Raw genomic sequence first — 27,125 nt, forward strand, 5'->3', positions numbered from 1 at the left:
GGAATAGTAGGTGGCAGTTATTCTTATGAGCTCCTGTGAATCCAATCTCCTGATTTTCCAGGCATCTTCACACTCATGCCACATTCTCTGTCTTTAAAAATATACTCATAAACTGCCTTTGGATTTTATCTCTAATTCTGAAATTTTATTTTACCTTCTCCTTTACAAATTGCAAGATGCTTCACAACGAAATATAATATACCAAAGGCAAATTGGCTATCCGACGTTCTTACACTTGAAATCTGCATGGCTGTACAAGTTGCCATTTGGTCAAAGTTGCCCATCCAGTCTTTGGGACCATTACTAAAATGTTTAACAGAAACCTTCAGTTTATGTGAGTGCAACAGTTTCCTTTGTAATGATGCACAAGACCAAAGTAAATTCCTCAAGTGTACACTAACTCAAGTATGGTATCAAAAATAATGTTTCCAATTCCATGCCATTTCAGCAAGCTCAACAGGCTTAATAACTGGTTACTCAATAACCAGCAAGAAAAGCAACGGCTGAAGTAAATTCCAAGAGATTTAGGAGATGTGAATTCTCTGGTGTTCCCTTTCCTGGTAACTTCTAGAAAGAATGAAAAATAGGTTCTTTAGACAGACCACCTAACTATGGATTGCCTTAGATGGACTGGAAATTCATTCTTCATCTTTACCTGTTTGTGCACACAAATATGAACAAATTCCAAATGATAGTTAAAGTACAGGCGACTGTTCAGTCTTAACTATCATTAAATTGGTACAAATTTGGGACATTTTCATGGTTTTTTTATACAAATGCAAGTCTTCCATTTCAGGTATGGAATTTGGCTTAAATAGTTGATATTGAAGTTGAGAAGAGCATTGCAAGAGAAAAAGAGCAAAGCATAACCAAGTAGTATACAATAGCTGTGACACTCCCCCCCCCCCCCCCGACATAAATATGTAAATAACATTCCAACGCAACTTTAAACATAGAATTGTGCAGTAAATGGGTTGTCACCAGTACTTATCAAAATAAGTACAGCTTTTTTTGTGAAAGAGAGTTTTGGTTAACACATTCAAAATGTGTTGCTCTCACATTTTAAGATGTCTGTTACAAGCAAGCTCTAACCAATCAAGATTCTAGCTGAAGAACATTCAGAATCAGCTTGTGAAGGCATTGGCGATGATTTACTGCTAAAAGCTTCAGTTTTTCATAGGTGGTGCTACAGAGAAATCTGGTAAATCATTGCAAGTTGACAAAAAGCAACATATATTCATGAAATTGAGTGTTGCTTGCCTATAATTGCCTATGAGAATTCATTTACATCATCTGATATTTCAAACATTTTGAATTCAAAAGTACATAATTTTGTGCGTGTGTGTGTGTTAATGCCTGCGTTAATGTTTAAACATTTCAGCTTTATGTCTTGCTGGTTCTCAACCTATACAATTTATGTTAATAGAGTATCAAAGCACTGCACTGAAGCATTAATGAAACGAGGTATGGCATCAAGTCACATAAGGAGCCATTAGGTTAGGTGACCAAGCTTGGTCAAAGACGATGATTTAAAAGGAGGACGGCAAGATAGACAGTTGAAGAAGGGATGGTTTTCCAGAAATGTGAACCTGAGCAACTGAAGGCATAGTCATCCACAGTAAAGCAATAACAATTGGGAATGTATTAGAGGTTAAATTAGAGAATTTCATTTTTCTAAGGATTGCAGAACTGAATTAGATTACTGAAATAGGGAGATGCTAGTTAATGAAGGGATTTGAGAATGAAAAATTCACATTTTTGAGCCAAGTATACATCTCTACTTTCCAAGCGTTCTTTAAAAATTCCTATTCCCTTTTAAATGATAAAAGCTCAAAGTATTCTACTGAATTAAGAACACCTAAATAGCGATTTAACAGGCGTTTTAGGGTGTGGGGGCAGTGATTTAATGTCCTACTGACCTACAATATTAGGTTCATCTACATTGAACATACTTTGTGTCAGCTGGATATAACCCATTGACTGACATCAGAGTTTCGGAAGAGTACAAGGACTGGAGTATTCAGTACACGAGCAGACGTGAGACATATACTGGAAACCTGCATGAGGAGGACAAGAGCAGGAAACTAAATCTAGTCTTTTCTTCCTTAGCAAAGCAAACTTGTATTCTTCACAGGAAGAAGGTTGGAGAGTATGCTTAGAGCTCTAGGGTGATGATATAATTAGAAATGTAAACAATTACCAATGGCCAATGTAATTAAAGTCTTAAATCAGGCTATTAATGTAAAGATCAATAATTGTAACTTTGATTTTAGTACTTAGCTCTTTAAACGTGGATTCTCTCTATTGGCTCAGAATTGCCATGAAATATTGCAAAAGAAATGGCGAGTAGTTTCACAAACTGCAGGGTTCCCAAGCCCAATGGTATCAATGTGGATTTCACAAGCTTCAAAATCTCCCCTCCTCCCACTGCATCCCAAAACCAGCCCAGCTCGTCCCCACCTCCCTAAAGTGTTCTTCCTCTCACCTATCCCCTCCTCCCACCTCAAGCTGCACCCCCACTGGCTCCATCCCCGCCTCTTTAGCTTGTCTGTCTCCTCTCCACCTATCTTCTCCTCTATCCATCTTCAATCCGCCTTCCCCTCTCTCCCTATTTATTTTGGAACCATCTTCCCTTCCCCCATTTCTGATGAAGGGTCTAGGCCCGAAACGTCAGCCTTCCTGCTCAGTCTGCTGTGTTCATCCAGCTCCACACCTTGTTATCTCAATTAAGTTAAACACTTGTGGGGAAAAAACAACTGCATTCAAATATTTTGATAGACAACGGAACTGCGGCACAACGTCACAGCAGAAGTATCATAATGCTAAAATGCTGCAGTTCGTAAAAAGGCTATCTGGCTCATGTGAATCTCTAAATGACTGTAAAAAGTGTAGGAGAACACTCGAGGGAAATCAGTAGAGCAAAAAGATGGTACAAGATTGATGTGGCAGATAATGTTAAAGACAAATCCCTAGAGATTCTACTGCTATATTAGGAGTAATAGTGTGGCTAAGCAGAGAATAGGTCCCCTTTAAGATCAGCATATCTGGAGCCACAGGACATGGGGGCAGATTTTTTAATGAATATTTCTCCTCAGTGTTTACTGAGGAGAGAATCATGAATGCTGAAAAAATAAAGGAAACATTAGGAACTGCTAATGCTGGAGTCAGAGATAACAGTGTAGAGCTGGAGGAATACAGCAGGCCAGGCATCATCAGAGGAGCAGGGAAGTTCACGTTTTGGGTTAGGAGCCTTCTTCAGTAATGGGGTAGGGGGAAGGGAGCTCGGAAATAAAGGGGGAGGGGAGGGGTGGGATTGGGAAAGGTAGGTGTGATGGTGATAGGTGAGTGCAGGTAGGGAGTGATGGGGGTTGATCAGTGAGGTGGGAGGAGCGGGTAGGTGGGAGAGAAGAAGAACACACTGTGTTATCTCAGACTCCAGCATCAGCAGTTCTTACTATCTCCGAGTGAGTTATAACCCCACTGCAAAGCCTTGTTTCTGAAGAAGGGTCCCGTTCTGAAAGGTCAGCTTTCCTGCTCCTCTGCTGCTGCCTGGCCTGCTGTGTTCCTGCAGCTCCACAATGTGTTATCTCAGACTCCAGCATTGGCAGTTCTTACTATCTCTGAGAAGACGAGGAGATGGGGATGAGAGGGAGGGTTGGTCATGGAAACAACAGTTGCATGCATGAGTTTTGCTCAAGATTCTAATCTGAGATTGTTAGGTCTACTACTTGACTCTGGAAGGAGTGCCAGAACAGCTGTATAGAAGCAAGTTAATGCTAGGCCACACTGAAGATGACTACAATTCTTGGAGACTTCGTCCTAGATGTAAGATAAGGTATCATATCCTCAAACTCTTACTCTGCCTGAAGGCCCATGTACTCTCATACTTCTATGCCACTGTCCATATATGCTTGCCATTTCATGCCCCTTATACTCCCATGGTACCTCCCGGTCACCTTCACAGACACTCACTCAGAAATTACTACAGACAGGCCATTGCAGAAGATGGAAAAACATCTAACAATCTCAAGGGCTTGCATTCGTACACGCCTAATGCTTGAAAAAAAAAGCTTTCACGTACAACATGAATTCAACATTTTAAATCCCCTCTGTGGTCAATCTGTTGTAAAAGCAAACAACATCAAAGACAGCTAATCATTTAATATCCTCTTAAAACCATCAATTAAAATGTGAACTCATAGCGCCTGCAGAGTTAAGTGATTTTAGAGTTTGTGAAACTCTGCCAGCATTCGTAATGAGCTCGGCATTAATGACAGCCCTTTTGGAAAAGTCACCAATAAAATCTATAGGAACTGCACTAACATTTGGCTGACAGGTTTTTTTTCTATGTTATTTCAGATGGCCTGTTAATCAACACTTAAGCAGTAAATATCTACTTATTTACTCTGACAGTCACAGTGTTATTTTCATGCTTAAATGGGATTTAAATAATTTCAGATTATAGTACTTATATAAACCTTGTTCATCCTGCAGAAGTGCTTATACTTCTGCAAATTCATGATTCCCACACTCCACATTAACAGTCTTGGAACAACAAGAGAAGGGGATCTATTTGAACTTTGCATAACTTCAAATGGTGCTGCTGAGAGAATAACGCAGCAAACCCACCTACCTATTGGCAATAAGGGAATCTGCAGGAAATGGGAGCAGGTAATCCACATCTGAGTCCCACCTGTCATTGTTAAAGATAACGTTTTATTTCCTCTGACGTTAGGGTTCATTTTCATCTTCACTGTCCACAATCTTTATATCCTGCTTATTATCTTTTGCAGAACACCCAGCAAAGACTGAAAATAATTTGCAGATGTACATGTAAGCCTAATGTGTTGTTCCCAAGGTTAACTTTCTCTGCATTGTCCTAATGAAGTTAACTAGTTGTGATGCCACATGTTCCTTTGTAAGTTGCCCAAATGGTCACAACTCATGTAAATGTCTCAACTAAGAATTCTTCATTTGATATACTCAGTTCTACTATAAGTTATCAGACAGTAACTACAGAAATAATCCTGATCTGTTTTCTTTCACTAACCTGGGGGCACTTTGATCAATGGTGACACGTCCCACTGTCCACCCTTTTTGAGATCGGTCATCACAATTGAGTACTGACTGGGCACGTTGTTCGTCTGTAACTTTAAGTAATCATCAGACAGACACACTCAAAGAAACAGGATACAATTATTGAACAAAGTCCAATATGTTAATACCTACTGGATTGTTTTGTAAAGATGTGTAATCAGAAGATTCCCGAAGAGATATATAGCATGAAAACGTGGAATTTGAAAATGATGCATTTCATTGTATTAAAATGAAATATCTGAGTAGGGTGATTTCATTACTTTGTTAAAAAATGAACCTGGCGTGAACTTGACCAGAAAGCTTAGCTGAGTCACATCCAAGCTACTATTACTTTGAGTGGATTACTTGTTGAAAATTGGTAATCAGTCCTATGGCAATTATAATTATGTTCATTTTAGTCTAAATAAAGATGAGTTAATGCTCCACAGGGTGTGGAATTGATATTTAAAATCGAAAAATTACTGAACAGTTTAATTGACAAAACAATAAATTGTGAACATATCAGGTGGAAATTAGTAAAGAAGTCACAGATCCTGTTGGCAGGCCAGGAAGCAGGCCAAATACGGTCACACTGCAACTAGACTCCTAGTTCAAGTGACACACAGGGTCAGTTCAATTACGTTACAGAATGTACTGAAGTGAGAATGCCAACATTACCTGACAGTGTTTCATTGCACATGTCCTCCAGCACTTGTGTGAAGCAGACTGGACAGACAATCCCATTTTCTAACTCTCACCAATACTAAGAGGTAGACCTCAGCACACTGGCCCTGCTTTGGATTGTGTGAGATCTCAGCTGCCCCTTTAGGGCTTCACTCTCCTCAGCTCAGATTTGAGCTTCCTCTATGAAGATCTGCCCCTTAGCAAATCTGAGTTGTGCCTTCTTCTCAAAAGATTTTTGCTCATCCCGCTCCCTTTGCCTGGAACTCACTTTCATCAAAAATCAGATCCATGCATCTCCCATTTGATTTGCTAGGCTTCATCTAACTCAGGTGGGAGGATGCAAATGTAGCTCAACAAACTTCACAAGTGTTTTAATGATCTTCCTGCTCGTTGCAAATTTATTTTTGCAGCCTCTCAAACTTCCATTCAACTTTGATTAAAATCTCCTTTCCTGCCATTTAGATTCTGATGCGAATACTCCCATGGTCTACTGTCACAATTTCAGCTCTAGTAATCTTCATTAGATTCTACACCTTCTCATGCTGTATTTATATTACTCGACACCTTTCAGTCATTACACGCAACTGCTAGGCAAGTTACATCATTACATCACCATCGTCGCAAAGCTACAATAGCTGATCTCAGCAACAATTTCACAAACTCAGCTATTTTCTCCAAATTGTAGCTACAATACTTAATGTTAGCAATCTCGCACAAAGTACAGCTACAACACCACCTCAGGCACCAGCCTCATTAAAAAAAACTGAATCTACTTTTCTCCACACCCAAATTCTAAATGCAAATAAATGGACTAAATGGAAAAGTAATGAAACTTAAATCTGAACAAAAAGTGCTAGAGAAACTCAGCAGGTCTTGCAGCATCTGTGGAGAGAGAAACAGAGTCAAAGTTTCAAGTCCAGTATGACTCTTCAAGTTTCAAAGAACAGTGAAATTGAACTCAATGTTGACTTGGTTTCTCTTTCCACAGATGCTGTCAGATCTGTTGAGTTTCTCTAGCATTTTGTTTTTATTTAGATTCACAACATTTGCAGGATTTGGCTTTTATTGAAGCATAAGTCAATTTTGACATAAGGCAACTTAAATATTAATTTGATCCATTCAACCCATGAGACATGCATTTAACACTTCTTCTGTCTTTCACAAATCTTCCTTTCAAAATTGAAATCCGCCCTCTACATTCATTAACTACAGCCCTATCTTCTTTTCATCTTCAAGGTTCTTGGAGTTGAAGGTGAATCCTTCCACCCCATCTTTTGCCCCTCAAACCACACTGAAGTCACGTATCAATGTGGAAAGTGACATTCTCTTCTGAAATTGTGACAATAGTGCGTAATCTTCCCAGATATTGGCCCTATCAATCTCCTCCACTGGCTCTCCCACCTTGTCCAGCTCTGTTGGACTACCATTGCTTAGTTCCATTCTGCCTTTATTCATTTTGTTGAAGAACAGATATCCCTGGAGCATATCATACCAGATACCGGAGCTTGAAACATTGCTGGTGGTGGTGTATTACAGTTCATTCAGAGAGTCTGTGTTGCTCTGGCTAATGCACTTTTACAAACATGTCATCCAAAGAAATAGATAGTGATGGAAAAGAGTCCAATGTTCTTTCCATCACAGGGCTGACAAGGAATCTCGCCCATCCTTCCCATCTGCCAATAGTGTGCATTGGAAATATTTGAAGGTTAATGCACAGGTTGTTTGGCTGCTTTATGAACACACCTTCCTTGGTAATTAATTGGGACCCAAACTCAAAGCTTCTGGGCCAGTGGGAGAGATGCCACCCATTCAACCACAAGGCTTTGTGGATTCAAGGTGAAAAACTAAAATACATGTTCCTTTTCTCAGAGCTGACATTTTCCATTTTAAGAAGCATTGATGGGACAAACAGTAGAGCAGTTAAGATCAGATCTTATGTAGATGATATCACTATTGTCATTAACCTTCTACCTTTATCTCCAAAATTTTCCTATCTTTGTTGTGTCCTGTTACAGGTTAAAATTCTCCATACGGAGGACATCATTCTGCCCTAATAGATTCTGACCAACACATGTATCTTATTATGAGAAAAGCTTAATCTGCTCTGGCACAAACATAAAAACCGACTCTCAGCCCTCAATAAGAACAGTCTGAGATCGGCCCTTTTTCAGGCAGGCACTATGAAGGTAAAGAGAGATAATGGGAACTGCAGATGCTGGAGAATCCAAGATAACAAAGTGTGGGGCTGGATGAACACAGCAGGCCAAGAAGCATCTCAGGATGCACAAAAGCTGACGTTTCGGGCCTAGACCTTTCAACAGAGAGGGGGATGGGGAGAGGGAACTGGAATAAATAGGGAGAGAGGGGGAGGCAGACCAAAGATGGATAGAGGAGAAGATAAGTGGACAGGAGAGTATAGGTGGGGAGGTGGGGAGGGGATAAGTCAGTCCAGGGAGGACGGACAGGTCAAGGAGGCAGGATGAGGTTGGTAGGTGGGAAATGGAGGTGCGGCTTGAGGTGGGAGGAGGGGATAGGTGAGAGGAAGAACAGGTTAGGGAGGCGGGGACGAGCTGGGCTGGTTTTTGGGATGCATTGGGGGAGGGGGAGATTTTGAAGCTTGTGAAGTCCACATTGATACCATTGGATTGCAGGGTTTCCAAGCGGAATATGAGCTGCTGTTCCTGCAAACTTCGGGTGGCAGCATTATGGCACTGCAGGAGGCCCATGATGGACATGTCGTCTGAGGATTGGGAGGGGGAGTTGAAATGGTTCGCGACTGGGAGGTGCAGTTGTTTGTTGCGAACCGAGTGGAGGAGTTCTGCAAAGCGGTTCCCAAGCCTCCGCTTGGTTTCCCCAATGTAGAGGAAGCCACACCAGGTACAGTGGATACAGTATACCACATTGGCGGATGTGCAGGTGAACATCTGCCTAATATGGAAAGTCATCTTGGGGCCTGGGATGGGGGTGAGGGAAGAGGTGTGGGGACAAGTGTAGCACTTCCTGTGGTTGCAGAAGGTGGTGCGGGTGTGGTGGGGTTGGAGGGGAGTATGGAGCGGACAAGGGAGTCACAGAGAGAGTGGTCTCTCCAGAAGGCAGACATGAGTGGGGATAGAAAAATGTCTTGGGTGGTGGGGTCGGATTGCAGATGGCGGAAGTGTCGGAGGATGATGCATTGTATCCGGAGGTTGGTGGGGTGGTACGTGAGAACGAGGGGGATCCTCTGGGGGCATTTGTGGCAGGGGCGGGGTGTGAGAGATGTGTTGTGGGAAATGCGGGAGACACAGTCAAGGGCGTTCTTGACCACTGCGGGGGGAAGTTGCAGTCCTTGAAGAATGCAGACATCTGGGATGTGCGGGAGTGGAGTGCCTCATCCTGGGAGCAGATGCGGCGGAAGCAAAGGAATTGGGAATAGGGGATGGAATTTTTTCAGGGGGGTGGGTGGGAGGATGTGTATTCTAGGTAGCTGTGGTAGTTGGTGGGCTTGAAGTGTAAACATATTTTCTGCTACTCCTGCAAGTGTATAAATATCCAGAAAGTGCTTATGTCTCATCATTTTCTGTTAACAGTCCGATAGTCAGCTCCCAATACCAACCTAACATGCTTAAGAGTGACTGGCAGACAGTTTGCCAATGATAGTTTATACTTGACGATTTAACTTGCTTTTCACATTTAGATTCTCATTCTCAATTGCTAAAGAATGTTGACTTCTGACATAATAACTAATTACAAGATACAAATTATTTTCCTTTTATATTATTATTCTTCCTATATAAATATTCAAATTAGAGTTCTGCTAGGGCTTATGGAGAGCTAAAGAAGTTTCATTGCTACACCAATGCAAGGAAGTCATCTATCCAATCTCAGGACTAAATGTCCTGCACATTTTCTCTTTTTACAATTTACTAAAGGCCTTCATTGCCTATCAGAGGTCAAAATGCACAAGAGCAGTAGGCAATTTCACCCCTGAAATCCCGACACTGCCTGGGAAGATCCCTCATGGGGATGACCAATCTGCAGGAGGATCTGCAGATGGGGCAGGTGCATCTGTTTGCAGTTCCCGTTTGATAGTAAGTTGATCTCTGACATAATTGCAAGGTATACATTTTCGTATAACTACATAAAATGTGAAGACTTCAGATCATAGGGAGTGCCTTATAAGATGAAGATGTTCCTTCACGACCTGAATTCAATTATCCACTGGCTCTCTGTTAGTCTTCGTGCAAAGGGACCACAATAACCAACCCTGATAACGCCATTGAAGCAAAAAACCATCATCACAAATATTTCCTTCCAAGCTGCAGGCACAATATTGAATTGGAGTCAAAGGAACTGCTTAAAATTATCCTCTCATTTGATTTCTGTTTCGTTTTAATAAATAAACCTCTTTCTGATCTGATATCGATTCCAGATGGTGGCAGATTAAGATGCTCCAGCCAGAGCTCCTCTGCTCCGCCCATCCTTCTTCATTTTTAGTCTCTTTCCTTTCTCTTTGCCTGCAGTTTCTTCCTTCTTTATAATTTTTATTTTTATATTAAACTTACTCGGATGGGAAAGGAGGAGGCGACTCCAGACCAAAGGCTGTCGCTGGTGAGTTCGAGAGGTGAGACCCATTGACTGGGCCAGCGAGGGGTCAGTGGGTCCCAGAAAGGAGACCAGCATAGGAGGTGAGCCCTGGAGGCGATAAGGCAGACCAAAGACGAGACTCGTGTGGACTGGATTTGAGGCCTTGAGATTTGAAGCCTGGTTCACTCTAGAGACTTGGCTCAGTGCTGGCACAGACTTGGTGGAAAGACTTGGAGTACTTTTCTGTTAAAAACTTCTTTACTGTTATGCTGAACTTTTATTTACTATTTTTTCCACATACTGTAACACATACTTAAGTGTTTGTAGCTAGGTATCCTGTACCTAAGGTGGTGCCAAAGTGGTTACATTGCAAACTTCTCATTGCACTCATTCAAGTGCACCTGACAATGAAGCTAATTCAATTTGAGCTCTAAAAGAGTAAACACTTTTTTTTTTAAAATCTGACGCTGCAAGGAGAGACAGATGATTAACAAGTGAAGATTTTTATCCAAGCATAGTACCTGGGCTGCTTGAGGACTTCGCACTCTGGCTACTTGAGGACTCTGTAACCTGGCTGGCACAGGACTATGAGGTTCTGAGCCTGCAGAGCTTCTCAAATGGCTTTCTTCATACTCTTGTGAAGTGACAGAGCTTCGTGTGCTCCGAAAGCCTGTGTATTCACTTGGAGAGCTTAAAACCTGCAACACAAACTCCAGTTTAATCTTAAATACTCCTTTGCAAAGCTTCTCCATGGAGATGTCATGTCAGTAGTCACTGGGTAGATCAATTTTATTACTTCATGCTTCATTTATTGGATTTTAATTTTGATTTTCCAGTTAATAAGTTGTTCAAATTGCCTTTCAATAGTATTTAGCTTTAAGAAGATAATTTAATTCTATTTGAATCTAGTAGCTTCAAGTAACATGAATATTCTTTCTCATTTCAAATCAAAGCTCAGACAACATCACATTTGATGAAGTAGTATTGAAATGAAGATTGTCAATTCAAAAAGTCTCTTCAAGACATTTAAGCCAACAATATGCAAATTATGCCAATCATCTGGAATGTGACACTGAAATAGACTGCATGCAACTTTTAGGTGTCTTCATCTGAATTTTTGGACGTTGCATAAAGAACAGACCGGTCCAGGCCTGTCAGACTGAATGGGTGTGTGTGTGTGTGTGAGAGAGCGTGTGCGCGCGTTACATATATGGTTGGGGGCTGGGAGGCAGGTGGTTGTGTTGCTGGCGTTGGTTTGACACATCCCAAACTATGTGTGAAGCCTGACAGTTTTAGATGCACCAGCCACTACTCAGTTGCTGAATTATTTCTTTCTGGGATTTTCCCCATTCCCACAGCTGGATAATACAATTGTTTGGCAGCTCTCCAAGGTGGGACCTATTCCTGTGGGATAAGTGGATGCCTTGCCTTAAATCAATTTTCACTGCTCCCAGTGTTAATTTGCTGCAGGACAGCCATCAGGACTGTGGTCTGATTGCCCCTGACATCTCAGCCAATGGAATAGTGGAAACCAGGGTGTTCTGTAAAGATCCATTCCTACAAAGAATTGAACAGCGCACATACCCAAATATCTATTACCCAACAATCAATTCAATGCTGGTGATGTGCACTTTAGTCGTGTATATATTGCAACAAACAAGGAAAGTCACTTTTAATCTTTATTAGAATTTTTGGCTAAACGACTAAATAGTCCTTAAGACGAAGAAGTATGAAAATTTGCAGTGTTAATACCTGGACAGGTTGTGGTTGAACATTTTTTATGGAGTCTTGATTATACTGGATATTCCAGTTAACTTGAGAGTTTCGTGAGGGCTGAAACCATTGGGGTTCCTTCGTGATGTTGTACGTCTGTAATAGAAACGTGTGCCAATTAGCCCTGACCTCCTTATCCCATTCAAAAATCAGTTATTTCCACTGCATACGCCATCCACCTCTTGAAATCAGTATTACTGGATATTCTGAAATCAATTTCTGTGACCAACTTGTTTAACGAGACAGTTTTGCTTCAATTGGTTCAAGGGAAGTGGGCATTGCTAACTTTTACTGCACATTCCTAACTGTTCTTTATGGTGGCATTGAGCTGCCTTGGTAAACCACTGCCGTGCATCAGAGATGCAATGTATTCAGTGAAGGAATTCCAGAATTTTAGCACTGTGGCTGTAAAGGAATAGTAATAGTGGAAGAACAATGATATTGTTCCAAGGTAGGATGGTGCGAGAACTGGGTTTGGAGGGAGTGGATTCTTTCAGTTGATAGTGTTCCCCTGTATCTTTTGCCCTTGTCCTTCTAGCTGGTGGAACTCATGGGTTTAGAAAGTTAGAAAATATTGGAGCAGCTGATGAAAGCCCTTTAAACAACGCATTGTGTAGTTGGGACATAGAGCTGCTACTGTGCATCAGTGATGAAGGAGTAAATTGAGAAGGTAGTGGATGGGTGCCAAGCAAACAGACTCTAATGTCCTGGATGATGTTGAGTTCATGCATTGTTGGAGACACATCCATCCAGGCAGGTGAGTAGTATTCCATCGCTGTTTTGACTTGTAGGTGGAAAACAGGCTTCAGGAAGATGAAGATAAGAATTCCTAACTTTTTTACATGCTCAACAATGGAGCTATGGCTGCTGACAATTTTCCCTAATCCTAGATACCAGGTTTAGCCCGGGACTCTTCCCAATCCAGTACAGACGAGATGAGATAGAAATTTCAAATTTCTTCAAACCTTTATTTATAATTCAGATAATTTTCTCATTGTTCACCTGTATGGTAATATACGACAGAATAGATTCCCAACCCAATTCTAAAATCTGGCTGCTTTACCCATTAAGTTTTCCAATTGACAGGTGATCCATTTTGTCAGGTTACCATCTCAGCACTGAAGGTGCTCAACTGTGTCCAAAGCTGATATTCAGTAGGGTACCCATATTGCACCATTTTTCATAACATTTTCAGACTTTGCGTCTGTGAAAGTTAAAAGTAGGAACTGCCTGTACCCTTAATTCACTGAACAAAATTTTGCAAATTTACATCTCCTAACTACTAAAAGCTATAAATGAACTATACGGTTCTTTCAAATGGTAAAAGCTATTCACAGACTCCAAGGGTTAACCAAGTGTGGAGCTGGATGAACGCGGCAGGCCAAGCACATCAGACGAGCAGGAAAGCTGATGTTTTGGGTCTGGACCCTTCTTCAGGAATGATCATGTTACAGAAATGCCTAGAAATATACCTTGTTATCTCAGATTCTCCAGCAGTGGCAGCTCCTACTATCTCACAGACACCAAGCTTTTTGCCTGGTATTTTTGTAGTGAACAACATAGACGTTTTAATGGTAATTTTTAAATAAATTTCTTCATTAAAATCTTAGTAGCCACGTGAAGCACACGTAACTTCTATGAGGATGTGAACTGATGAAGCCCTTGAAATACATAATTAGGAAAGAACTTGAATTAGAAGGGCTTAAAGGGGTCATGAAAAGTCATTAGCAAACAGGATTAAAGAGAATCCTAAGGCTTTTCACACATATAAAAAGCAAGAAGGTAGTCAGAGAAAGGGTTGGCCTACCCAAGGACAACAGAGCAAATCTATGTGTGGAGCCAGAAGTGGTAGCCAAGGTCCTAAACAAATACTTTATGTAGGTATTCAGCAAAGAGGGGAAATTGGTGGAGGAAGATCTCAGGGAAGAGAGTGTTGAGTTTCTAAGCCAACTTGCCAATAAAAAAGAAGAGGTATTGTCTGTCTTAAAAAGGATTGAGGTAGATCAGGACCAGGGGACTTAAGGGATCTATCCCAAAATATTGAGGGTGACAAGAGAACAAATTTCCAGAGCATTGGCAGGAATCTTTGCATCCCGTTTGGCCACCGGTGAGATCCCAGGGGACTGAAGAAAAGCCAATGTTGTCTCAATGTTTAAGAAGGGTAGCAGGGATAATTCTGGAAACTACCTCACATTGGTGTTTGGGAAATTATTTGAAAAGATTCTCAGGGACAAGATCCTTATGTACTTAGAAGCAAATGGACATATTAGACAGCATGGTTTTGTGTGGGGTAGGTCGTGCCTCACTAGATTGAGTTTTGTGAGCAGGTGACGAAGATGATCGATGAGGGAAACGCATTCTGTGTTGTCTACGTGGACTTCAGCAATGGCTTTGACAAGGTCCCTCATGGCGGGCTGGTACAGAAGGTGAAGCTCATAGTGTCAGGGGTGAGCTGGCAAGATGGATACAGAACTGGCTTAGTCATAGTCACATGAGAGAGGTTAATGGTGGAAGGATACTTTTCAGAATGGAGGGTTGTGACTGGTGGTGTTCCACAGCAATTAGTGCTGGGGCCTCTGCTGTTTGTAGTCTATGCAAGTGATCTGGAGGAAAATGAAGCTGGTCTAATTAACAAGTTTGTGGACGATAAAAACATTAGTGGAGCTGCAGACAGTGAAGAGGATTGTCAAACGATTCAGCAAGATATAGATCAGTTAGATGCATGGGCAGAAAAATGGCAGACGGAGTTTAATCAGGACACATGAGGTAATGCATTTTGGGAAGTCAAGTACAAGTGGAAATTATACAGTAAATGACAGACTCCCTTGGAGTATTGATATACAGAGGGATGTGGGTGTGTGAGTCCACAGATTACTGAAGGCAGCAGTGCAAGTAGATAAGGTAGTAGAATAAGGCTTGTGGCATGCTTTCCTTCATTGGAAGAATCATTGAGCATAAGGATAGATAAGTTATGGTCTACAGAACTGAACTTAAGTCACACTTGGTATATTGCATACAGTTCTGGTAACCACGCTACCAGCAGGATGTGGATGGTTTGGAGAGGATACAGACAAATTTTGCCAGCATGTTGCTTGGTATGGGGGATTTTAGTTATGAAGAAAGGTTGGATAGTCTGGGAGATAGTAAGAACTGCCAATGCTGGAGTCAGATAACAGTGTGGAGCTGGAGGAACACAGCAGGTTGGTTCCGAAACATCAGCTTTCCTGCTCCTCTGATGCTGCCTGGCCTGCTGAGGTCCTCTAGCTCCACACTGTGTTATCTTGGAAAGTCTTGGTTTATTTTCACTGGAAAACAGGAGGTTGAGGGAAACTTAATTGAAGTTTATAAGATTGTAAATGGCATGGATGGAGTGGAAAGTAAGAAGCTTTTTCCCCCAGAGTGGAGGGGTCAAATACTAGGGGACACAGGTTCACATTATGAGAGGTAAGTTAAAGGGAGATGTGCGAGGCAAGTTTTTCACACAAAGGGTGGTGATTGCCTGGAATGCATAGCCAGAGGAGGTGGTGGAAACAGAGACAATAGCAGCATTCAAGAAGCATCTGGAAGAATATATGAATGGGATCCTGTAAGTGAAGACAGTTTTAGTATGGAAGGGCAAAATGTGTCAGCATAGGCCTGGAGGGCCGAAGGGCCTGTTCCTGTGCTGTACTGTTCTTTCTGAACTGCAGTTAGTTGATGGACCTGTTGAAGAGAAAATTAAATATTGACTGACCAAAGCTTCACAAAGCATTTATATTGGATATCATATTTAAAAAACGGCACTCTATTAACAATATACGTTTCGGGTACTTTCTCTTTTGCAATCTTGGCTATAATCTTTGTCTATTGTTCTTTGTGTAAACTAGATTGTGTCCATTCTATAAATGGCTTTTATTTTTACTTTATTTCAATATCAAAAAAAACTCACAAAAATTATGAGTCTTGCTGGGATCACAGGTTGTTTGCTGGGAGTGAAAGTGGGAATAAAAGAAAGACCAACAACAATCTTACGGGTGACTGCAACTGAAAAGTAGACAATTCAGAGGAATAAGTACAAACAATTCAAAGGACAATTTTAGGCAGATCAATCTACCCAAGAAGAATGTAGCTGCAATTAAACTATTTCATTTAATTTCATTTTATTATAAAAGTTACAAGTGAATGGAAATGACAATTATTGAAAATGATTGTGTTAGTGTACTACTACAATTTCCAAGAGATAAAGATATTAATAGGTTATATCCCAGCATGGTAATAAAATGGACAATCACATTATTCTTAGTATCATTCTTAATATCAATATCATTCTTACCTGTGCAGGAGTGTTTGGCTCAAACGTCACGTAGGTTTTGTGTACTACAACTTCTGAATCTTTGGGAATATTTAGTCCTTTCATGCTTTGAGCAAGTACATATTGATGCTGTCTGTTCTGTATCTGCACAACAAACAGTAATTTAGATAAGATTTTAAAATGAAGAACTAAATCTCTGTGATATGCATAGGGCATGGGTCTTTAGGGGCCCAGACATCAACACACCATGATGCTTCACCCAATCAAGAGGGGGGAAAAGAAAAGTCAAAGACAAGAAAGAAAGTGCATTTAAAAGCACTTTTCACATCCCCCAAAAGTGTCCCAAATCTTTAAAATCAATCTATTAGCCCATGGTCCAAAGAATGATTAGAGACATACTGGCAGGCTAAGTTTCATCAAAAATAACATCTCCTCATGCTTTTACACAGGCGTAACTGCATGATAATATGAAAAGCATGACAGTGGCTCAAAATTAATTAAGCTAATGGTTCAACATTTTGTTTTGAAGCCACATTAAATAAATCTGAATTTTGAATCAATTAAAATTTGTCCATTTACTGTGTGGAAAGAGCACAGTGTGCCCACTGGCATTCTCCCAAAGACAGCAGACAGCAGTATGAATTCATATAGCCAGGTATCCACTGCCTGCTCATAAGCCATGAGGTTTCGTCATGAAATTTTTAAAGTAAGCCAAGTCTGAGGCACAATTATATGATGGAAAATTAGTTTAAATAAAATCTAAAGGGCAACAGGGTATCTCTTTATTTAATGTGCCCTACGAAGAGAGCAGGTTCTCTGAGATATCTGTCAGTTTACACAGGGACCTTGCTGCAGCTTGTTTTACCTTATCCAACTTAACTTGGTGCTGAAGTTTCACTTGATGAAATGATGATAGTATTCAGGCCCGGGCACTTCTTTGAACTGATCTATCTATTGGACAGAACTAACCACTAAATACCTCAACAAAAACTTCCATTTACAAGGCATTGTTAATGTAACAAATAATGTAATGTAATCGCACATGTTTCAGCTCACATTATGCCAGACAACAATTATTATTGCCCATTGAAGGTGCTTTCCTCCAAGGTAGATCCTCACTTTAACATGGTGCCCTCCGCTGCCCATCAGAAATCGGTCCCCATCCCTTTGGCCGAGGTCAGGCTGGCAGACTTCAGCAAACTCTCGGGTTACCTCTGTGCTTGGCTCCACATCTTCTCTTCATTGACAGCAGCCTGTTGACCCAGTGCCACAGCTAGAGACCTGCTGGCAATTTGATTGACCAGTGGCTGTCAGTGGCAGGATCTCCTCCAAGCTGGAGCCCCAATGTAAATAACAGCCTGCCAAATGGAAATGGGCTCACCAGCCAGCTTTAGGCTGGAAGAATAAGGCCATCACCCTCTGTATAAAATTTCTCCTCATGATCTCCAAATAATTGAGCAGCTATGTGGAATTCCCCGAGAATAACAGGAACTTATACTTTCGCATTGAAATGGTAACATAATTCTGGATTCAAACACTGAACAAGCACTTAACAGCATTGAAGCCAATCAGTCTGGGGCCCTTCCAGCAGCTTTTAGCGCTGATTAATGTTTTTTGTTTTATGAGACAGAGATATTCTCTCTGCTGAGCAATCACTGGAAAACAAAGTTTCATGTTTTTCTTTGATGGGTAAAATGCAAGTGAGCTTTGCTCTTGGAAGCTATGGCTCACAATATCACAGAACTCATCGCTGTCTAATATTGTAGTATAACCAGTCCCTCAAGCAGAATTGAAGAGATACAATTATTGTTTACAACTTTGGTGTCATGTTTAACCCGTCGTATAAGCTTCCAGCAACTTTCCATACCTTCAGCAAATAAGAATTGTTGTTAGATTAAGCTTTCTTTTTATTATTACACATGATTATCATTAAGTCAATTAGTATTAAAGCAGACACTTTTCTATTCAAATTTTGAAATAGTACAAACATTTAGATAATAACAGGTTGTGCCTGGACATGCTTGTAAAATTAATCACATACCTCCGAAGGGTTTGACAGCCCACCTTGCCTCACAATGGTCTGTTCATAATTGACATCATTTGCCTTCCGATATTGTTGCTGAGCATCCTACACAAAAGATATACATTAGATAAATCTAAAAGATTGTTACTTGTTCACATTTTCAAGTTCTGCAATGGCAACACCCTCCTTCTTTTTAAAGCTGTCATTAAGTGATTATGACGCCACTTCTTGGAAAAAAAATCATGTGCACAGTGCATTGTCGCAGCAAGCAACAGCCGAGATGTAAAAGGATTCACAAGCAAGTACAATTGTTCATAGGTGGCCCAATAACATGGAATTTCAGCGCGACACTCAACATTACTTGTTTCCAATTTGACCTGTTCAATGTTAGACAGTGTGTGGGTGGTGGAATTGGCGGTAGGTTGGGTTGGGTTTTTGAGGTGTAGAAGAGGTGACAACGGAACTTAGGATATTCTTGTTCAATTTTTGATGGTCAATACAAGGAGGAGATCTTGTAGTACAGTGGTAGCACATGATCTCCGAGCTAGAAGCCCTAGAGTCCCATGCCAGGATTTGCAGATACAAGAACAATCATGGTGGAAGCTACCATCAGGTTACCTGCCTCTCAGTCAGAAAAGCGCTCAGTGCAGATAATGCACTTACTCATATCTTGAAGGATTATTATACATTCTTATTGATTATTGGATACCCTACTATTCTATGAAGAGCACTCCAACTAAAAAGGAGTAACTGTCAAACAATCTGGTTAGCAACATTTCAAAGACGTTTCGTATAAAAACAGAGATAATGGGAACTGCAGATGCTGGAGAATCCAAGATAATAAAATGTGAGGCTGGATGAACACAGCAGGCCCAGCAGCATCTCAGGAGCACAAAAGCTGATGTTTCGGGCCTAGACCCTTCATCAGAGAGGGCGATGGGGTGAGGGTTCTGGAATAAATAGGGAGAGAGGGGGAGGCGGACCAAAGATGGAGAGAAAAGAAGATGGTGGAGAGGAGAGTATAGGTGGGGAGGTAGGGAGGGGATAGGTCAGTCCAGGGAAGACGGACAGGTCAACGAAGTGGGATATGGTTAGTAGGTAGGAGATGGAGGTGCGGCTTAGGGTGGGAGGAAGGGATGGATGAGAGGAAGAACAGGTTAGGGAGGCAGAGACAGGCTGGCCTGGTTTTGGGGTGCAGTGGGGGGAGGGGAAGAGCTGGGCTGGTTGTGTGGTGCAGTGGGGGGAGGGTACGAACTGGGCTGGTTTTGGGATGCGGTGGGGGAAGGGGAGATTTTGAAGCTGGTGAAGTCCACATTGATACCATTGGGCTACAGGGTTCCCAAGCGGAATATGAGTTGCTGTTCCTGCAACCTTCGGGTGGCATCATTGTGGCACTGCAGGAGGTCCATGATGGACATGTCAACTAAAGAATGGGAGGGGGAGTGGAAATGGTTCGCGACTGGGAGGTGCAGTTGTTTATTGCGAACCGAGCAGAGGTGTTCTGCAAAGCGGTCCCCAAGCCTCCGCTTGGTTTCCCCAATGTAGAGGGAGCCAATCCGGGTACAATGGATACAGTATACCACATTGGCACATGGGCCTCCTGCAGTGCCACATTCTTCAAAATCTCCCCTTCCCCCACCGCATCCCAAAACCAGCCCAGTTCGTGCCCTCCCCGCACTGCACCACACAACCAGCCCAGCTCTTCCCCTCCCCCCACTGCATCCCAAAAACCAGGCCAGCCTGTCTCTGCCTCCCTAACCTGTTCTTCCTCTCATCCATCCCTTCCTCCCACCCTAAGCCGCACCTCCATCTCCTACCTACTAACCTTATCCCAACTCCTTGACCTGTCCGTCTTCCCTGGACTGACCTATCCCCTCCCTACCTCCCCACCTATACTCTCCTCTCCACCATCTTCTTTTCTCTCCATCTTTGGTCCGCCTCCCCCTCTCTCCCTATTTATTCCAGAACCCTCACCCCATTCCCCTCTCTGATGAAGGGTCTAGGCCCGAAACGTCAGCTTTTGTGCTCCTGAGGTGCTGCTGGGCCTGCTGTGTTCATCCAGACTCACATTTTATTATCTCGTATAAAAACAGATATTAGTGTGAATGCATTCAGTTTTTAAATCCTCAAATATTATGTTTCCTCAAGCATTAACCACAAAAATTCAACTGCAAACTCAGGCCTTGTACTTCAGCCTAATTTTTGATACCGATTACAAACTAGAGAAATCACTAATGTAGATAATTCAAACCTTTTTATTCAACCTATGATGTGTTTTTCTGTTAGAAAACAAATATAAAAATAAAAATTTCTAATCTTGTTTTTCAGAGACCACTGCAGCCTCCAAGGAAAGAAAGCGCCAATTTCCCACATTTTATCCTGTGCTTTTCCCAGCAATCCACCCATGCAGTGATTCAAATTAATTATTTAAATTCTCCTTTAAGAAGGCAATTCTTTCTATTTCAGTTATTTAGCATTTTAGTTCATCGGCAGCTTCTTATACTTGGGCTACAACATAGGCTTCATACTTTTTACTAAGGACTCTTGCTAACTTTGAAGCTCAAATTCTGTTAGTGATTTGTGTCAGAGTTCAATACAAAGCTCTTCTCTAACAGAACACTTCCTCTTAATTCACACATGCTCAACACTTGATTCTGTTGCAGCAAGAACCTTGAGCTGCAATCTATTAACAGCACTCCATCCATTTCCATGCAATGCTGAGGAAGGGTCACCGGACCTGAAACGTTAACCATGTTCTTCCCTTCACAGATGCTGCCAGGCCTGCTGAGCTTTTCCAGAAACTTTGTTTTTGTCCGTGTAATGCTCCATCCATGTCAATTATCAGTTTAAAGATTGCTCTGTACTGTAGGTTCACGTTCACTGGGGACTTGACTGAGCAAGTCCAAATTCACCTCAGCTACTTCCACCCTTACACTTAATAGACAGAGGAGACTTCGTTCCCTTTAATATAGGTCTCAATCTCTACCAAGATTAAAGAGAACAAAGTATAGATCAAAGCATCACCGAAGGTATTTGTTTTGTTTTACACAGTCACAAATGCCAGTCTTCCGGTTTAAAAAGCAATAAGCCTGTATTTATAAGTTTAAAAGCCTAAGTATTTGCTGAATTCCACACCTAGTTGGAACAGAAAACTGGCTTGACAGCTTCCCATTCACAACAGCCAGGCTACCTGCAAATTCAGACATTAACTTGTAATTTAATCAGCAACAATCTCTTTGCACACAAGTTACTGTATCCTTAAAATGCTGAAGTTATAAATGTGTCAGTAACAAGTGGTGCTGGTTCAAAGCTGTAGAGAGTGGCAACACAGACTAAAGCATTAAGACACTGCTATTGGCTTCTTCTGAGCCTTAATTCATATAATTTTTCATGAGATAGCAGACATGTTATATAGAACCTGAAATGCACATTAACTGTCACAGAGAAGTCCACTGAAGAAGTACTTTATGAGACAATAAAAGACTTAGTGCAGGATCTTATCAAGAACAAAAGTCAAGAGAAAACAGATAGGAGTTGGGGCGGGGGGGTCAGGCAATCGAAAACAGAAACTTGGTTTTTAAAAGCCTAAAGACTATAAAAGGGATTCGGCTGTAAAAGAAACTGGTAGTTTCAAAGACATGGAAAAGTATTTGCTGGAATCGTTGATTGCATCATGAATATTATTAGTAACACTGCAGGAATATCAAATTTGGAGCTCAAGAGGTATTTGGTGGTGTTTGGTGAAGGAAGAATATTAGCTAGGTCACAGTCGTGGAAAGGATCCAGGAGATCTTTTATATTCCTCAGGAACAGATGAAGCTTCCATTTAACTAAACATCTGAAAGAGTGTTCCTCTGACAATGCAATTCTTCCTCAGTACTGCACTAAAGTCTCATCTTAGATTAGGTGCTCAAGAAGTGGGTCTTGCATCATACTCTAATGCTAGATCAAAGGAGTGTTTACAAATTGAACCAAGCAAATAGCTTCTAAAAACCAAACAGTGCAAATGCAACTTGCATTAAAATAGTGCATTTAAATATCCTAGTCTGCAGTGTAGAGGTGTATTCAAAGGTTGATGCCAATCATGGAATTATTAAAGCGCATGACTAAATGTTTCATGAAAGAGGTGGGAATTAAAGTCGTAAATAACTACTGAGTTGCCAGATTAGATCTGGTTTAATATCCCACACATTCATAAAAGAGTGTATACTCCATGAATTGCATTTTACAGTGCAGCACTGAATGGTTAGCCAAGATTTTAAGTGCTCAGATCTGCAGCAAGTCTGAAGATCACAAATGTTCTGACTAAGGAAACAGTGTACAATTGAGCTGCTTTGTTATTTGTTCACAGAAATTTACAATTATGAATAAATTCTCAATTCACTGATGAATGCTCGGAGAAAGCCAGAACTGCAGATGCTGGATTAGAGTCAACAGAGCGTGAAGCTGGGGGCACACAGCTGGCAGGGCAGCATCAGAGGAGCAGGAAAGTCAATGTTTCAGGCTTACACCTTTCATCAGGGCTGGGGAGGTGTTAGGGAGCTGGAAAATAAATAGAGGAGAGGTGGGGCTGGGGGAAGGTAGGTGGGATGGTGATAGGTGGAGATTGTTTAGTGGTAAGGGTGGGGCGGATGGGAGGGAAAGAAGATGGTCAGGTTGTGTCAGGTCAAGTGGGGGAGGGGGAAACAAGAGGCAGGGTTAGATAAAGGGATGGGGTTGGGGGTGGGGAGGTTTTGAAATCAGTGAATTCTTTGTGGAAGGCACAAAGGCTCCCGAGGTGGAATATGAGGTGTTTGCATGTGGTGTCATTGTGATACTGGAGGAGGCCCAGGATGGACAGGTCACCCAGGGAGTGGGGGAGTTAAAATGATTAGCAACTGGAAGGTGTTATTGATTATAGCATGCAGAGCATAGGATGCTCCACAAAATAATCACAGACTCTGTGATTGCTCTCACCAATGTAGAGGATACCACATAGGGAGCAATGAAATAGTAGTCCAGGTTGGAGGGTGTACAGCTGAATCCCTGTCAGATTCAGAAAAGGGACCTCTAATGGAAGTGAAAGCGAAGATGTAGGGGCATGTGCAGCACTTACTGCGGTTGCAGGGAAACGTGCCAGGCGTAGTGGGGACTGTGGAGCAGACGAGGAAGTTGCGAAGTGAGCAGTCCCTGTGAAAGGCAGGTAGGGATGGGGAGGGAAATACATCTTTGGTTGTGGGGTCGGATTGTAGGTGGCGGAAGTGACGGAGGATGATGCGCTACATGCTGAGGTTGGCCGGGGGGTGATAAGTGAGAACGGGGGGACTCTCTTTATTTTTGTTGGGGGCAGGGGATTTGAGGGCAGAAGTGTGGGAAATGCAAGAGATGCCGTTGAGGGTATTATAAAATCAACAGATTGTGTCAGGTCAAGGGGAAGGAGGATGACGGGGAGGGTCAGGCTGTTGCAGTCCTTGAAGCCGGAGGACATCTAGGATGTCTGGGTGTGGAATGCTCCCACCTTGGGAGCAGATCTGGCGGAGGCGAGTAAGGGATCGAATTCTTGCAGGAGGGTGGGTGAGAGGAGGTGTAGTCAAGGCAGCTATGGAAGTCGATGGGTTGGAAATAGATGTCGGCACTGAGGTGGTTACTGGAGATGGAGATGGAGATAGTTACTGGAGACGAAGATGGAGATGGAGATGATGTCCAGGAAGGGGATGTCAGAGATGTTCCAGGTGAATTTGAGGTTGGAGTGAAAGGTGTCAATAAAGTTGATGAACTGTTCAAGTTCCAATGACATCTCAGATGCCCTCCCAATGTGGTCTCCTCTACATCAGTGAGACCCAGCACAGACTCGGTGACCGTTTCGTGGAGCATCTGCGATCTGTACGCGATAATCAAGGACACCTTCTGGTTGCCAACCATTTCAACTCCCCCTCCCACTCCTTGGGTAACATGTCCATCCACGACCACCTCCAGCGTCACAATGACGCCACCCATATACCGGAGGAACAACACCTCATATTTTACCTCGGGAGCTTACAGCCCGATGGCCTATACAGGGAATTGACCAGTTTTAAAATCTTCTCACCCCCGGCCTTATCCCGTGTCTGACCCTCCCTGTCATCCTCCTTCTCCTTGAGCTGACACAACCTGTCCATCTTCCTCCCTACCTATCCACCCCTCCATTCCAACTGACCAATCCTCACTATCCCCTACCTGCATCTACCTGTCACCATCCCACCTACCTCCCCCCTGCCCCCCCACCCCTCTATTTATTTCTGAGCTCCCTTCCCCCTCCCTAATCCTGATAAATGGCTGTAAACCTGAAACGGTGACTTTCCTGCTCCTCTAGTGTTGCCTCACGTGCTGTGTTCCTTCAGTTCCACACTGTATTATCACTACTGAATCTTGCCATTCCAGCTCAATTTCTCAGATGTCTTTGCCCCCTCCTACCTGCTTGCTCCTGTTCCATCTGTAATTTTAAGCGTAGTGGATGAGCCATTAGGCAACCAACCTGCTCTCACCTCAGTTCAGGCCCCTCAGTGGTAAACCAATGGCCACTTGAGGGCCACTTGGTGGGAGGAAGTTGAAGGTGAAGCAGAAGCCCTACAAGGGCAACAAGTACGAAGACCTCTCGTGAGCCCCATTACCCCAGTCAGGAACTCTCACCCTACCTTCCTGTCATCTATTCCCCAGCAAGTAAAACAGATGACTTTGTTTGTTTATGCTTGGCTAATTTGATCAACGCAATATTCACCAACAAGCTCTCTAATACTGACTGTGCAGCTAGTGGGACAAATAGTCATGACTATTGTCAGGTGGGGACATTTCAGTTTATATGTAATCTCATCCCCTGAGAACTTTGATTTCACCTGTGCAAAAGAACCCAAAGCATCATTAGGGGAGGCAATGGCCTAGTGGTATTGTCACTGGACTGTTAATACAGAGACCCATGTTCTGGAGACCTGGGTTCAAATCTCACCCCAGCAGGTGGTGGAATTTGAATTCCATGTAATAAACAATAAAAATCTAATTGTGAGCATGAATCCATTGCCAAGCCACATCCAGTGAATGAATAAATCATGGGTAACGTTTGTTATCTTACACACAGCATGGTCCTAGAATCTTGAATGCAGCACCACAGCATGTTGGAGCCAGACTGAATCTTATCTTTTCAAAGAGAATTAAGAATCAGACAGTTATTAGAAGAGAAAATCAATGCAGAAAACAAGGTAAGGATGTAGGTTTAGCTGAATTGCTCTTGCAGAGGTCTAGCACAAGCTCTAATGGGCCAAAGCTAAAAAGACATTTTAAGAATGTTTTCACATCATGATTCAAAGGCTTAAATTCCGCACTTCAATTTCATAGGGACTATTATTTAACAAGTAAGGTTGAAGAGAATCCCAAGGCATTCTATACATACATTAGAGACAAGAGGATAACTAGGGAGAAGGTAGGACCACTCAAGGATAAAAGGAGGGAACTTGTGCTTGGAGGCAGAAGAGATCAGTGAGATTCTAAATGAGTACTTTGCGTTAGTATTCACCAGGAGAAAGACACTGAGGATAGTGAGATTTGTATGCAACATACTAATATGCTGTATCAGTGATAATGGGAACTGTAGATGCTGGAGAATCCAAGATAACAAATTGTGAAGCTGGAGGAACACAGCAGGCCCAGCAGCACCTCAGGAGCACAAAAGCTTTTATGCTTCTGAGGTGCTGCTTGGCCTGCTGTGTTCATCCAGCTTCACACTTTGTTATACTAATATGCGGTAGTATTTTTAAATCAAGAAGTGGTATTGGGTGTTTTGAAGAGCTTTGAGGTGGATAAATCCCCAGGTCCCAGTGGTACCTACTTCAGGTTATTGAGAGACGCAATAGAGGAGGTTGATGGGGCTTTGACCAAGGTCTTTGTATTCTCATTAGCCACTGGAGAGGTCCTAGAGGACTAATGTTGTTCCTCTTTTCAAGAAGAGAAACAGGGTCAATCCAAGAAACTATAGATCAACGAGTCTCACCAGTGAGATTTGGAAGCTATCAGAAAGAATTCTTAGGGATAGCATTTACGCACAGTTGGAAAAGCATGACCTAATTAGGGACAGTCAGCATGGCTTTGTGCAGGGTAGGTCATGTCTTACCAACTTGATTGTATTTTCTGAGGAAATGACAAGGTGATTGATGAGAGTAAAGTAGTGGATCTTGTCTACATGGATTTTAGTAAGGCTTCTGACATGGTCCCTCATGGTAGGCTCATCCAGAAGATTAAGATGTATGATCCACGGTGACTTAGCCACGTGGATTCAGAACCAGCTTGCCCATAGAAGGCTGAGGGTAATGGTGAAAGGTTGTATTTCAGGCTGGGGGTCCATGACTAGTGGTGTTCCTCAGGGATCCAAACTGGGACCTCAGCTCTTTGTGTTATATACAAATGCTTTGTATGAAAATGTAGATAGGTGGGTTAGTAAGTTTGCAAACAATACAAAGATCGGTGGAATTGTGGATAGTGTAGGAGGTTATCAAATGATTCAGCGGGATATAAATCAGTTGCAGATATTGGCGGAGAAATGGCAGATTAAGTTTAATCTCGGTTAAGTGTGAGGTGCTGCACGTTGGGAGATCAAATATTGAGAAAATGTATATAGTTAATGGCAGAATCCTGAACAGCATTGATGTACAGAAGGATCTTTGGGGTTCAAGCCCATAGCTTCCTGAAAGTGGCCACACAAGTAGATAG

At 42.2% G+C, this 27,125-nt stretch overlaps 1 protein-coding gene across 1 annotated transcript in view; it reads right to left on the reverse strand.

The window, feature by feature from the left end:
• Positions 1–27,125, reverse strand: part of pof1b (POF1B actin binding protein) — an 84,185-nt gene that overhangs the window by 39,007 nt on the left and 18,053 nt on the right. The window contains exons 2-5 of the mRNA XM_048544032.2: positions 18,429–18,515; positions 16,409–16,531; positions 12,076–12,192; positions 10,845–11,021 (exon numbers count right to left, since the gene is read on the reverse strand). Coding sequence (XP_048399989.1) covers positions 10,845–11,021; positions 12,076–12,192; positions 16,409–16,531; positions 18,429–18,515 — 504 coding nt within the window. The remainder of the gene's footprint in view (positions 1–10,844; positions 11,022–12,075; positions 12,193–16,408; positions 16,532–18,428; positions 18,516–27,125) is intronic.

Source organism: Stegostoma tigrinum, chromosome 15, assembly GCF_030684315.1.
Source record: "Stegostoma tigrinum isolate sSteTig4 chromosome 15, sSteTig4.hap1, whole genome shotgun sequence".
Taxonomy (NCBI): Eukaryota; Metazoa; Chordata; class Chondrichthyes; order Orectolobiformes; family Stegostomatidae; genus Stegostoma; species Stegostoma tigrinum.